The sequence below is a fragment of the Eurosta solidaginis genome, chromosome 2, assembly GCF_040869045.1.
Source record: "Eurosta solidaginis isolate ZX-2024a chromosome 2, ASM4086904v1, whole genome shotgun sequence".
In the NCBI taxonomy this organism is placed as follows: Eukaryota; Metazoa; Arthropoda; class Insecta; order Diptera; family Tephritidae; genus Eurosta; species Eurosta solidaginis.
In genome coordinates this window covers 83164188-83178785 of record NC_090320.1, presented here as the reverse complement: position 1 = coordinate 83178785, position 14598 = coordinate 83164188, and the positions used below count along the sequence as shown (strand labels likewise).

General features: G+C 37.4%; 1 protein-coding gene across 3 annotated transcripts in view; it reads left to right on the top strand.

Annotated features, from left to right (window-relative positions):
• Kr-h2 (Krueppel homolog 2) overlaps positions 1-6007 on the top strand; it is a 56510-nt gene extending 50503 nt beyond the window's left edge. For all 3 annotated transcript variants that reach the window (XM_067765945.1, XM_067765944.1, XM_067765946.1), the window contains exon 5: positions 1743-6007. In XM_067765945.1, coding sequence (XP_067622046.1) covers positions 1743-1974 — 232 coding nt within the window. In that variant the 3' untranslated portion in view covers positions 1975-6007. The remainder of the gene's footprint in view (positions 1-1742) is intronic.
• Positions 6008-14598: the final 8591 nt, after the last annotated feature.

Genomic DNA, 14598 nt, shown 5'->3' with positions numbered 1-14598 from the left:
TTCTTGTCTTGTAGAACAACCGCTATTTCCTCATTCTCCATAAAACGAAAATTTTTCAAGCTACCTACAAAGTCATTTGGACGTGGTTGAAGCGGACCACGTATAGTGAATGCAATGTCAAATTCTTTACGCGTCTGCCTTTGAAGATGTTTGATAGATGGATGAAAGTATCTATCGAAGATTAGATGAATTTCTGTTGACGAAGTGCTACATACTCTTTACAAGATGGATACGGCCAACTTTCCGCATTTTTGTGGGAGTGAGGCTCCATGATGATATAAAAAAGAGAACCCGTCGATTATATCCACATTAACAGAAGGGGGGCACACTGGGTTGGCGCGAGATGTCAAAAGTTTTGCCAACGCTGATTTTTCGGTACGATTCATTTCTCCCGAATATTGAAATAATGCTGGAGGTACTGGAGCTAGCGGAAAAGTGAGACAAATTTCAATATCTACTTTTTTTCGCAGCTATACTCAAAAGCCTATGAAAAAGGGGGTTTTTGATACCTAACTCCAAAATTTGAGAGTCTATTAGAAACCCTAAGTATGCAGATTTTATGTGCTCGACTAGACCAACGAATTGAGGTATATCTCGTCAAGAGAATATTTTCACTGCCAAACAGTGTAATTCATATTACATGATGATGCACTAAAATGCAATTTTCTCAAAAAGCGCTCGGGGAATTTTCGCAAACTTTTATTGCTGAGCTTAACTTAACTCACAAAGAAAGAATCCGCAAAAAAAATCTAGATAGTATGACTTCGGAATAAAACATATTTCAAGCATACCGTGTCCTTTGAACCGACTTGCCAAGGGTTTCTTCCAGGATAGGAGGTGGCAAGTCGGTACTTTCGGGGTCGGGGCGTTGCCAGCTTTTATAATTTGAATATTTTATTTGAATACACTATGCAACATATTTTGGTGCAATTGCTCCTTCTTTGAATCGACTTGCCAAGGGCTTCTTCCAGGATAGGAAGTGGCAAGTCGGTACTTTTGGGGTCGGAGCGTTGCCAACTCTCATAATTTTAACATTTTATTTGAATATACTATGCAACATATTTTCGCCGAAAATTGATTTTTCATCGACGAATTACCACGATCCTACCAAGCTTGTATCTGGCAAGTCCACGGTTTGAGGTTGCCCCAGATACCAGTAAATGAGTTATACTTGTCTCATTTGAATGCAACATGCAACATGTTTTTTGCAGTCGGCTCCCCTACTATAATTAAGTGCTCGTTTGAAAGTAAGTAAGGATATTTCTTTGTAATTTTACAATAAAAATTTTACCCAGTTTTCCTTAGCAGCTACTAAACTTGGACCTAAGAAGTACAACAGTGCCAAATAGCATCCACAAAAAAAAACGAACAACAACAAGCATTTTATCAGGTGAGCGTGGCTGTGTATGTGCCTGCTGCTACATATCCTACTTGTAGACCTGTACTATGGTATAGAAGGCATTTTAATAAATAATCTGACAAAAAAAAAACCAGCGACTACCTTGCGAAAATATGGATTAATTTACCAATATTTCGAGTGAGGGATCTTAACATTTAAAAACCCTTTGGTACAGTTGCAAACACAAACGAACAAAATCTTGGGTTTGGTGTCAGTGTATTAAACTGGTTAAGAAAAGGCTGAGAAATTTGAATCTTAAAATAACAAAATTACAGAAAATAGAAACCCTTAATAATCCATTTACAAGTGTGTTTGTAATTTTATAATTTTTTTAAATTTTCAGAGGAAAGGCAGGTCTTATGACTCCAATCGTTTACTATCACTTCTTAGTCATGCGCTATAGTTCACGTCGTAATCCATACACCCGGAACGCTTTCGGAGATCTTCGTGTAAAGGCCGAAGCTTTGGCTGCCACATCACCTGCTATTGTTAGCAGAATAATACTTAGTGCTATAGCTTTTGTCAATCGCTTAGCGCCGCAGCAACAACCCGAGCATTCAGCTGCGCCTGAATAAACAATCTGGTATTAGTTTTGATTATTTTCCACTGAAAAATTTGTATTATTGATACTATGGATTTATTATTCCATCATACTTTTAAATACAATTTTAAAAGACAAACGATATATCTTTTGAATACAATTTTATTATCGTCACAGTTCACGACGTAAATATATTTCTGCCTATAAAGATTAACATGTATGATAATATCACAGAAAAGTATATTTAAAGGATACAATAAATTTCTGACACTACTAATTCTTAATTTTATTGTAAGGTGTTATGTATTTAATATTCAAGTTTTTCTTGAAATCTATATTTTATGTAATCATTGGTGTTAATGTGCAATTATGTTGCAGCTATGAACTAAAAATAAATAAATAAAATATAAACACTCATTTATAAGTAGTAGAATAAGTAATAAAGGAAGTTCCATGAGAATGTGGGTCCGGGTGAAGGAATAATTTGTTTTCTCTTATAACTTTAAACGAGCAATTCTTGTATATTTGTATAGCCGAACGATCTCGGGAACGGCTCAACCGATTTAAATGAAATTTGGCACAGAGATAATGTAACACCTTTCTACCTAGGTGTTGCCACTCAGAATATTTCACAAGGTTGCCACCTATTCGAAATTAAAAAAAAAATTGCATGAGATATACCGATATGGGTATCAAACGAAAGGTATTTCACTCCGCATTATAGAGCTGGATTTCGATTCGATTCTTAATCGATTTAATCGATCTTTTTTTTAGAAATGTAGAATCGATTTTTTTAAATCGTTCGATTCTTTAGGCATCGAAGTTTTCATCACTATATACTTTACGGACGCTTGAGGAAATACATATTCTGTAATTTTTGTTTTTATAAATTTAGCTTTATTGTGTTGGTGGCTTCGAGAGAAAGGAGAAAGATGAAGAAATTTCTTCGCACTTCTGGCAAGCAATATATTGAACATGTGTTTATCTATTTTGTGGTATGATATTGTGTTCAGTACGAAATGAAAACTAATAAATACCACATTTTTAGATTCTAGTAAGCCAATTGAAAGTGACCCTGAAGGGGAATTCAATCCTATAAGTAATCCAAAGATTCGCAGATCTGTTGTCTGGAAGTACTTTAGTCAAGTGCAGTTTCTACGGAATGCAAATCGTGCGGAAAAAAATGCAATACAGGTGGAAATATGAACTTCCATCTTTTTTTCATCACATACATCGGTTGGATCAGTCAGAGAAGCGAACGCTTGTTGAAAAAGTTTATTACCTTCCAAAATTTTGAAAGGCCTCGCTTTCCCTCGATTAAAAAACGACGCTGTATAATCACATCCACTGAAAGCATAATATGTTGGCAAAGCTAAGCACAATGTATAACCAAGGATGGACGCTAGTTCCGAACAATATATGCACTCTTGATCTAGAATGCGATTCATTTTCCTTGATTTAGGACAAGCCAGCCAAATTTGCTTGTCAGGAACTTTGTATAAATTACTTGGTAAAATAATCAGAATGTCAGTGTCGATGCTTTTACGAGAACTTTTGAGTTGGGCGCCAATTTCGATATATGAAACATTATTCTGGTATCAGCCTCTTCGTTCTGGCATTCTAAATTTCCTTCCACTTTTTTAACAACATGGTTGTCTGAAACGGAAAACGAAAAACACTGCTCCTCAACTGTTATGAAAACTTTCTTGTCTTGTAGAACAACCGCTATTTCCTCATTCTCCATAAAACGAAAATTTTTCAAGCTACCTACAAAGTCATTTGGACGTGGTTGAAGCGGACCACGTATAGTGAATGCAACGTCAAATTCTTTACGCGTCTGCCTTTGAAGATGTTTGATAGATGGATGAAAGTATCTATCGAAGATTAGATGAATTTCTGTTGACGAAGTGCTACATACTCTTTACAAGATGGATACGGCCAACTTTCCGCATTTTTGTGGGAGTGAGGCTCCATGATGATATAAAAAAGAGAACCCATCGATTATATCCACATTAACAGAAGGGGGGCACACTGGGTTGGCGCGAGATGTCAAAAGTTTTGCCAACGCTGATTTTTCGGTACGATTCATTTCTCCCGAATATTGAAATAATGCTGGAGGTACTGGAGCTAGCGGAAAAGTGAGACAAATTTCAATATCTACTTTTTTTCGCAGCTATACTCAAAAGCCTATGAAAAAGGGGGTTTTTGATACCTAACTCCAAAATTTGAGAGTCTATTAGAAACCCTAAGTATGCAGATTTGATATGCTCGACTAGACCAACGAATTGAGGTATATCTCGTCAAGAGAATATTTTCACTGCCAAACAGTGTAATTCATATTACATGATGATGCACTAAAATGCAATTTTCTCAAAAAGCGCTCGGGGAATTTTCGCAAACTTTTATTGCTGAGCTTAACTTAACTCACAAAGAAAGAATCCGCAAAAAAAATCTAGATAGTATGACTTCGGAATAAAACATATTTCAAGCATACCGTGTCCTTTGAACCGACTTGCCAAGGGTTTCTTCCAGGATAGGAGGTGGCAAGTCGGTACTTTCGTGGTCGGGGCGTTGCCAGCTTTTATAATTTGAATATTTTATTTGAATACACTATGCAACATATTTTGGTGCAATTGCTCCTTCTTTGAATCGACTTGCCAAGGGCTTCTTCCAGGATAGGAGGTGGCAAGTCCGTACTTTTGGGGTCGGAGCGTTGCCAACTCTAATAATTTTAACATTTTATTTGAATATACTATGCAACATATTTTCGCCGAAAATTGATTTTTCATCGACGAATTACCACGATCCTACCAAGCTTGTATCTGGCAAGTCCACGGTTTGAGGTTGCCCCAGATACCAGTAAATGAGTTATACTTGTCTCATTTGAATGCAACATGCAACATGTTTTTTGCAGTCGGCTCCCCTACTATAATTAAGTGCTCGTTTGAAAGTAAGTAAGGATATTTCTTTGTAATTTTACAATAAAAATTTTACCCAGTTTTCCTTAGCAGCTACTAAACTTGGACCTAAGAAGTACAACAGTGCCAAATAGCATCCACAAAAAAAACGAACAACAACAAGCATTTTATCAGGTGAGCGTGGCTGTGTATGTGCCTGCTGCTACATATCCTACTTGTAGACCTGTACTATGGTATAGAAGGCATTTTAATAAATAATCTGACAAAAAAAAAAACCAGCGACTACCTTGCGAAAATATGGATTAATTTACCAATATTTCGAGTGAGGGATCTTAACATTTAAAAACCCTTTGGTACAGTTGCAAACACAAACGAACATAATCTTGGGTTTGGTGTCAGTGTATTAAACTGGTTAAGAAAAGGCTGAGAAATTTGAATCTTAAAATAACAAAATTACAGAAAATAGAAACCCTTAATAATCCATTTACAAGTGTGTTTGTAATTTTATAATTTTTTTAAATTTTCAGAGGAAAGGCAGGTCTTATGACTCCAATCGTTTACTATCACTTCTTAGTCATGCGCTATAGTTCACGTCGTAATCCATACACCCGGAACGCTTTCGGAGATCTTCGTGTAAAGGCCGAAGCTTTGGCTGCCACATCACCTGCTATTGTTAGCAGAATAATACTTAGTGCTATAGCTTTTGTCAATCGCTTAGCGCCGCAGCAACAACCCGAGCATTCAGCTGCGCCTGAATAAACAATCTGGTATTAGTTTTAATTTTTTTCCACTGAAAAATTTGTATTATTGATACTATGGATTTATTATTCCATCATACTTTTAAATACAATTTTAAAAGACAAACGATATATCTTTTGAATACAATTTTATTATCGTCACAGTTCACGACGTAAATATATTTCTGCCTATAAAGATTAACATGTATGATAATATCACAGAAAAGTATATTTAAAGGATACAATAAATTTCTGACACTACTAATTCTTAATTTTATTGTAAGGTGTTATGTATTTAATATTCAAGTTTTTCTTGAAATCTATATTTTATGTAATCATTGGTGTTAATGTGCAATTATGTTGCAGCTATGAACTAAAAATAAATAAATAAAATATAAACACTCATTTATAAGTAGTAGAATAAGTAATAAAGGAAGTTCCTTGAGAATGTGGGTCCGGGTGAAGGAATAATTTGTTTTCTCTTATAACTTTAAACGAGCAATTCTTGTATATTTGTATAGCCGAACGATCTCGGGAACGGCTCAACCGATTTAAATGAAATTTGGCACAGAGATAATGTATCACCTTTCTACCTAGGTGTTGCCACTCAGAATATTTCACAAGGTTGCCACCTATTCGAAATTAAAAAAAAAATTGCATGAGATATACCGATATGGGTATCAAACGAAAGGTATTTCTCCGCATTATAGAGCTGGATTTCGATTCGATTCTTAATCGATTTAATCAATCTTTTTTTTAGAAATGTAGAATCGATTTTTTTAAATCGTTCGATTCTTTAGGCATCGAAGTTTTCATCACTATATACTTTACGGACGCTTGAGGAAATACATATTCTGTAATTTTTGTTCTTATAAATTTAGCTTTATTGTGTTGGTGGCTTCTAGAGAAAGGAGAAAGATGAAGAAATTTCTTCGCACTTCTGGCAAGCAATATATTGAACATGTGTTTATCTATTTTGTAGTATGATATTGTGTTCAGTACGAAATGAAAACTAATAAATACCACATTTTTAGATTCTAGTAAGCCAATTGAAAGTGACCCTGAAGGGGAATTCAATCTTATAAGTAATCCAAAGATTCGCAGATCTGTTGTCTGGAAGTACTTTAGTCAAGTGCAGTTTCTACGAAATGCAAATCGTGCGGAAAAAAATGCAATACAGGTGGAAATACAACCAATTTTTGAAATCACTTGAAGCGGACACATCCAACGTTGATGGAAATGTCTTCATCAACAGCTCCTATAGAATCCTTTTTTAACCTAATAACAACAACATAAGGAAGTTTCAGTCTGTAGATGAGCGAAAAAACAACTGGATTGTGCTTCGATTAGAATGATTGCCACAGATATGCAACCCTTTAGGATTGTCGAAGATAACGGAATCAGATCTTTTACACAATCCCCCATATTGCGAGTGTTGATCGGAATAGAATCGACAATTTGTCGATTCCATTTTTTGCATTTAATATTATTACTATACAAATTAGTCGCCAATTCTTTGGACCATTATAAACAGTTATTTTATACAAGACAGATTTTGCTATTTTTTCAACTTTTCGATGTATATAACATAATTTGTATACATTATAAAGATAATCGATTATCGCTCAGCGGTCGACTATCTACTGCAATCGACACTCGCAATAGGGGGGAATGCTTGGATCCTCGGTACGTTTTGCCTTCACGAGTTACATTAAGAAACACACTTAACAAATATGTAAAATCAATACTTTTTATGACATAGACAGCAGCAAACGAAAACAGGGGTGGCAATTTTTATGAAATTTCGTCAGTTAAATTCCTTATTCCTTTTTATTTTGAATAAGCTAAGAAAATACTTGCATAAAGTTTTTAACTGAAACTATGCAAACCATGACACATATTGCCGTATGTTGTCAATTGAAAGTTCCGTATATGATTAAAAAGCTGCAAAACGTATACTGAGAACATGTTACCTTAAGTATGTAATAAATAAATAAAAAATAAATGTAAGGCGCGATAACCTCCGAAGAGATCTAAGGCCGAGCTTCTCTTCCAATTTGCGTCGTGCTCCTCCTGATTTTCCCTGCAATTTGGCCGGACGGGACCTACATGTTTTATGCCGACTCCGAACGAAATCTGCAAGGCAGATGAGTTTTCACTGAGAGCTTTTCATGGCAGAAATACACTCGGAGCGCTTGCCAAACACTGCCGAGGGCGACCCCGCTTAGAAATATTCTCTTCTAATTGAAAAACCTTATTTCTAAAATTTTGGGGTGTGAGCTCAGGGCATACGGTGTGGTAGGCGGAGCACGCTACCATCACACCACGGTGGCCGCCATCTAATAAATACTTCCATTTTATATGACGCTGAACATAGATCGATTCTAATGCCGTAAACGAAGCGAGAACATTATGCATATTTTAATAATAATATTAAAGAAGAAAGTGTATTGGTTAATGTTTCCAAGGTTGGTTTCCCTACATTTTGAAATAAAAGATTCAAAAAAACGCAAAAAGTATGACATTTCGGTAAAGACTATACTAATTATCTCACTCCGATGAAAGGATCAAGTGAAGACCTATGTGGCATTCCTTGATGCTTCCAAAAAAAAATTGCATGAGATATACCGATATGGGTATCAAACGAAATGTATTTCACTCCGCATTACAGTAGGGACATTTTTGAGTAGGGTTGCCACCTATTCGAAATTTAAAAAAAATTGCATGAGATATACCGATATGGGTATCAAACGAAATGTATTTCACTCCGCATTACAGTAGGGACATTTTTGAGTAGGGTTGCCATTTAGGGTTGCCACCTATTCGAAATTTAAAAAAAATTGCATTAGATATACCGATATGGGTATCAAACGAAATGTATTTCACTCCGCATTACAGTAGGGACATTTTTGAGTAGGGTTGCCACCTATTCGAAATTTAAAAAAAATTGCATGAGATATCCCAGTATGGGTATCAAACGAAAAGTATTTCACTCCGCATTACAATAGGGACATTCTTGAATAGGGTTGCCATTTGGGGTTACCACCTATTCGAAATTAAAAAAAAATTGCATGAGATATGCCGGTATGGGTATCAAACGAAAGGTATTTCACTCCGCATTACAATAGGGACATTTTTGAGTAGGGTTGCCATTTAGGGTTGCCACCTATTCGAAATTAAAAACGAATTGCATGAGATATGCCGATATGAGTATCAAACGAAAGGTATTTCACTCCGCATTACAATAGGGACATTTTTGAGTAGGGTTGCCATTTAGGGTTGGGGTAGTTAGACGAAATAGTACTATACTTACTCATATTCTATTAAAGCTTTAAAGGAGAACATTCAAGTTAAAAATCTTTGTAAAAAAATCTTACACATGATTCGATTTAATTTTCTTAATTTCACACACGCTAATAAAATTGAAATGCAATATCAAGGCACCGTGGCAAATTCAAGGAAAATATATTTAAATGCATATTTTTGGCAAATATGAAATGAATAATTGCAATTTCTCACAGATCACTATTAGAAAGAATTCTCACCATAGCAAAAAGATATCCCACCATGATAATTTGCTACCGTTGAACACTAGAGGCACATGTTCAATTTGAAAACGACATCTAACCATTTAACTACTTGCCAACAGATGGCGCTTAGGGAAGTAAGTTGACATTTAATTAAATTAATGATAGTTGTTATTCGTGAAATTTAGAAGTTTTGGGAATGTAATAAAGTTGTGAGACTTTCATAGCGTATAACTAAAAATGTTTGAAATTAATAATTCGGCGCATGAAGATACTCGAACTAAATAACTTAGTTCTCGATTTCACTAATTGTCATAACAATCCCTTATACCATGATACAAAAAAGAAGGTAGTTCCACTCAAAATTTTTTGACGTATTTGGGATTTTTGAAGTTTCATAATGTTTGTTGTTTTGCCATACCGTTACTGTTTAAGGCAGAGTTATGGTTTTTCGAGATGTAAATTTCCTTTAGGATGAAAACGCAATGGTCATCTGGGAAAATAATAATATGCTTTAGCACAATTTATGTTCATATACATATATCGATTGAGAATACAGTAAAACAAGCAATTTTATTGAAAAAATGGTGGATAATGACTCATAAATTGGTTAATGACTCATATCTTTATAGCAGCTTGACCCCTAGACCGAAAAAATAGGCGAAAAATCCTGTTGTTCTAGAATGGCCCTATTATGCCCCTACAGTGAATATTTCTCAAGGCATGTTGAGAAAAAGTGTACCTCCAAAGTCTACACATCTATGTCAATGCTAAAAGGGCACAGAATGAAAACGGGTAAAAACACTCTCATAACTAGTGGCTAACCTGCAGAGCTATAGGGCAATGTTCTCCATAAAAAAATGGTTTAACAATTCCCTCCTAAAGCGCAACCGTTATACAATAAATATACAGACTTGTAGCCAATTAATTGAGTTGTCGGTTTATAACGACCTCCTTTGAGCAAGCAATTGGCAAAGGTGTATGTTTTGTCAAAATGTTCTGAGCAAACGTACGGACACTTAAAGAGGCTATATTCACTTGCTTTGCATACTTCGATTCACGTTTCTTCCACCAAAACAATTTTCGGGAGTTTCAAAAACTTATTAAGAACCTTCTTTTCTAGGCTGATATTTCGTATTAGAATACTTCCAAGACTCATTTTTATCTTTTTTATTTAAAATAACTATGTAAGTAATTTAGGCGTTTATATGAAATCCATCAAAATTGGTAACATTTTTCAATCTGGTAGCTTGTTTTTGGTGAAATTGTCATGGTCCCCGCAAAAGTCAAGTGGCTAACGTCACAGTAAATGGAACTACCTCTATTTTTTGTATCATGCCTTATACTATAGGCTGGAATTACCCATTTCAAATTTTTCATTCCAGTTCATTTTGCGGTTAGTGTTTGAAATGTTTTTGAAATCTATTTTTAAGGAAATCAAATTTTGGTAAGTAAAAATATATAATATATCGTCGCTGCGCTCACAAAACAGTTATGTGTTTTTCAGTTACTTTTCAGGAGATCAAAAAAACTTATTTCTGGTGTCCATTTGCAAAATTTTGCAAATGTCGTATTTTTGAGATATTTTATGCAAAGTACGTTATTGATGTGTGAAGGAAAAAATCATGTTCTTTAACTCATTACGACGTGATAAATATTTGCGCCGTTTTATAGCACATAGCTGTTTCAAACATGATTCAAATTTGCTTTTGGCGGTAGGGAAATGCATGCAATTTTTGCAGTTATTCCTTATAATGTTTATGGAGATTACCCCTTAAGCCCTTGGGAGGTGTAGCTTCATTAGTCAGGTGTCTGTTGGGATGCCCAGGTTTCTGGGTATTCAACAGAACTGTTTGTTAACATTTCATTTCTCTCCCTAATGGGGAGTACTCTCGCCTTATTGTGTAGATGGTGTTCTGGGCACATAAGAAGACAGCCCGCCCGTCCCGGTTCCGAGGGCAGTATTTTGGCAGGCCTGTATTTTCTTCCAGTGACTAACCTTCAGGCTTGGCGACCGTATCAGGGACGCGTAGCATGCAATCGGCCGGCCAATTGCTTCGTAAGTAGTAATGAGCGTTTCTTTGTCTTTACCCCAAGTGCTGCCGGAAAGAGATTTGAGGATTTTATTACGGCTCTTTTTTTTCGGAACAATCCAAAATGTAGATCCTGATCGAACGTCACACCCAGGATTTTAGGGTTTAAGACAGTCGGTACCGTAATGCAGATGTCGGTATCGAATAGATTATATTGCACTGCGTGGTGGGTGATAAACGCGAGACCGCCTGCATTTCCGCTATCGCGATCTTTTCTGTGGACGTTATGTCCAGAGCTGGTCTGCAGAGCAGATATTGCTGTCTGTTTGGTATCTTGGATCGCTGCAATGCGGATGTTATGTCACTTCATGAAATCAACTATCTCCGTGATCTTCCCAGTTAACTCATATCAGTTTATCTGCAGAATTCTGAAGTGCAACGGGGGAGACGTCGTCACTCTGTGGGTAAGTGATAGGTGACTACGTCTGATTTGAGGGAAGCCAGGACGCAATTGCTGTTGTGGCCCTGGGACTGGACGTCCCTGGGTAAGCATTTGGGTACCCGGTGTAGTTGGGCTTGCGGTCTGGCAGTATGGCGTGATGAAATCCGTCTGGGGGGGTTTGCCGTCGCTGAGACCAGAACATCTAGGAAAGTGGCTTCTTCCAAGGCAGGAGCTGCATTGGGCAGATGTTGCAAACATAGGTATATATTCTGTGCTGGCAAACGGTGCAAAAGGTGGTAGGGACCTAAGAATCTAAGGCGTAGACTACGGGACGCCCTTGGCAGTAAACAGCAAGGAGCCACAAAAAATTTATAAAAGTTTCGAGGACTTCGGGTTTTGGGGTCTAGCGAAGAACATCCTGTCCGATGCAACCATCCCTTGCACGTGAGACACTGACAAAAGTGTGGCCGTCCTAAAAAGATTCTTTTCCGGCAAACGCAGCAAAACCATTTCTCTGGACCAGGGACAGGTCCTGGATTGGGTTCGATACCCTCCCGGAGCAGGAGAATATAGCCAATTAAATGGGTTACGCTGAAATGACAGTCCTTGGTCGGGAAAAATCCCGAGTCGCTCCGGTTCATAGAACCGGCTGCCTTGGGAAGCGAGATGGTTTGTAATTATTTTTTACATTGAAATCAAAGCACTTTTGCCAGCGATTAAAAAAATTATAAGCTAGTGAGTAAGTACATAACCGTTTTTCAGAGTACTTCTAGTACTGTGAATACATAGCTGTTTTTGATCACTTCTAAACCAAAAGAGATATAAAAAACGGCATATGCAGAAATGTGGGCTCTATATAGTGATAATAAAATATGCAATAAAAAAAATGTTGAAGAAAACAATAACTGTTTTCGTCAGCGCAGCGACGATATGTACATATAAAAAAAAGTAGAGTTTGATCTTGGGGATTCGATAGCTCTATGGTAAGTTCCCAAGGGGTTTTTGCGCTCGTTGAAAAAAGAGAAAAAAGGAAAAGAACACACAGCAGATTAAATTCAAGAATTTGACAATTTAATTATTTTCAGTTCAAAGCTAACTCACAATATGTAACTCAAAAGCTAATTCACACTTTAATTAATTATATATAGGTTAGGTTATGCAAACTAAAAAGAAAATCTTACCTATAACAGGGATGATGGCTGCAGTTGTCACGGAGGTTTCCAAAAAAGAAGTGAAAGAGTTTCTTTCTTATAAAACGCGTTCACCCCTCAATTCCGTCGAAAAGCGATTTTGAGGGGTAATTGAACGAAAGTAAGTTAAATTGGAAAGTTAAATTGGAAAGTCGCGCACCAACACGTACACATACGCCTGCACGGACATATATATAGCCGTTGGTGTTAGTGCGCGAAAGTAGATAGAAGCAAACACAGATAGTTTACATTAGGCTGGGTCACTATTGGCCGTGCTCATTCTTGGGTTTAGCTTGAAGGCCTAAACATGCCGGCCCCCCTTGCTAGAAGCAACATCGGTAGATCCCTGCGGCCATCTTCCCTGATCAACTTAGTACTAACTAATATATAAATGAACGAAATTCATGAATGTCCCAATAAGGGCAGCAGCATGGCGGTCTTTTGCTTGACACAGTAATTAGTGTTTCGGTTCCATCCGTAAATCGTGGAGCTGTAGTAAAGAAAAAGTAAACGTTAGGAAATAGTACGTGGTTGAGTTCAATTTTTTGCACCTCTTCTCACACGAATGGCACGTAAATCTAGTTCGAATGTTGAGGAAGATTTAGGAGTGGCATGCCCCAGACAAGAGCCAGCCAAATATACTGCTCTGCGCTAAAAAAGGGCCAAACGTAGATGGCAATGTGCCCGGCAGTATCAGCTCCGGATATATATCGGCTCCCAACACGAGTCGAACCGGACTTGACACAAAAAATGTTGGATCGGCGAGCTGCATATGGGTATACGGTGTCGCGACCGAGGGGTCGAAATTCGCGCTTGGACTCACACGGGCGTAGTTAGGAACGATCGTAGCGTGAATCGTGAGCCTACGGTTTTGCCCATGTTTACCCTTTATTCGCAAGAGGCACCCTCGTTGTGATCCGTAGTTTTCCTCGTCGAGGTGTAACTGTCGAGCCAGGTCGCGTGAAATTATCGAAGTTGTGGCGCACGCATCGATGAGTGCGCGTATCAGGTGCAATCGCCCTCGCGCCTCGATTTTGATCACGGCAGTTGGCGATATTGATGTAAAGGGCCGAAGTGCTACGATCTCCCGCGTGATTTGCCCCGTTCTGAAGGCAGATGGCAGTCGTCGAGAGTGTCGTTCAAGCTGGCCCTGCGAACCTATTCTCTCCAACTCGTATCCTTGACGGGGGCGGAAAGTCCGGCATTCCGCTCCTCGTGCGTGTTGACGCCGGTTCGGGCTGCGGAAAGTCCGTGATTCCGCTACTCCCTTGTGACGATCTGAGCACCGCTTCCTCGCTTTTGTGTGCTGTGGTTATCCAGTTGGTCGCTGGTAATTCAATGGTTTATATAATTATTCCGGCGTAGTAGGAACATGTAAAAACCTCTTGGGGATTCGATAGCTCTATGGTAAGTTCCAAAGGGGGTTTTGCGCTCGTTGAAAAAAGAGAAAAAAAGGAAAAGAACACACAGCAGATTAAATTCAAGAATTTAACAATTTAATTATTTTCAGTTCAAAGCTAACTCACAATCGGCCCTATTCTGCATTTCGACTTGGATTGGAATTTTTTCGATTTGGCAATTTTGGTATTCTGTGTTCCAATCTCTTTCGATCCAACTTCGAATCGTTCGATTTTTTGTATTCTGCATTTCGATCGTAGTTCCGTTTTTCTAAGTTGCAAATTAGTTGGCGGAAAAATATTTTCTTTTTATTTTTTTATTAATTTATAACAGAATTTTAACAAAAATGTAAGTAAAACTTGTTAAGAAACGTAGAAGGCTTGATGATGATTGTTTTTTATATGTTTCCAGGT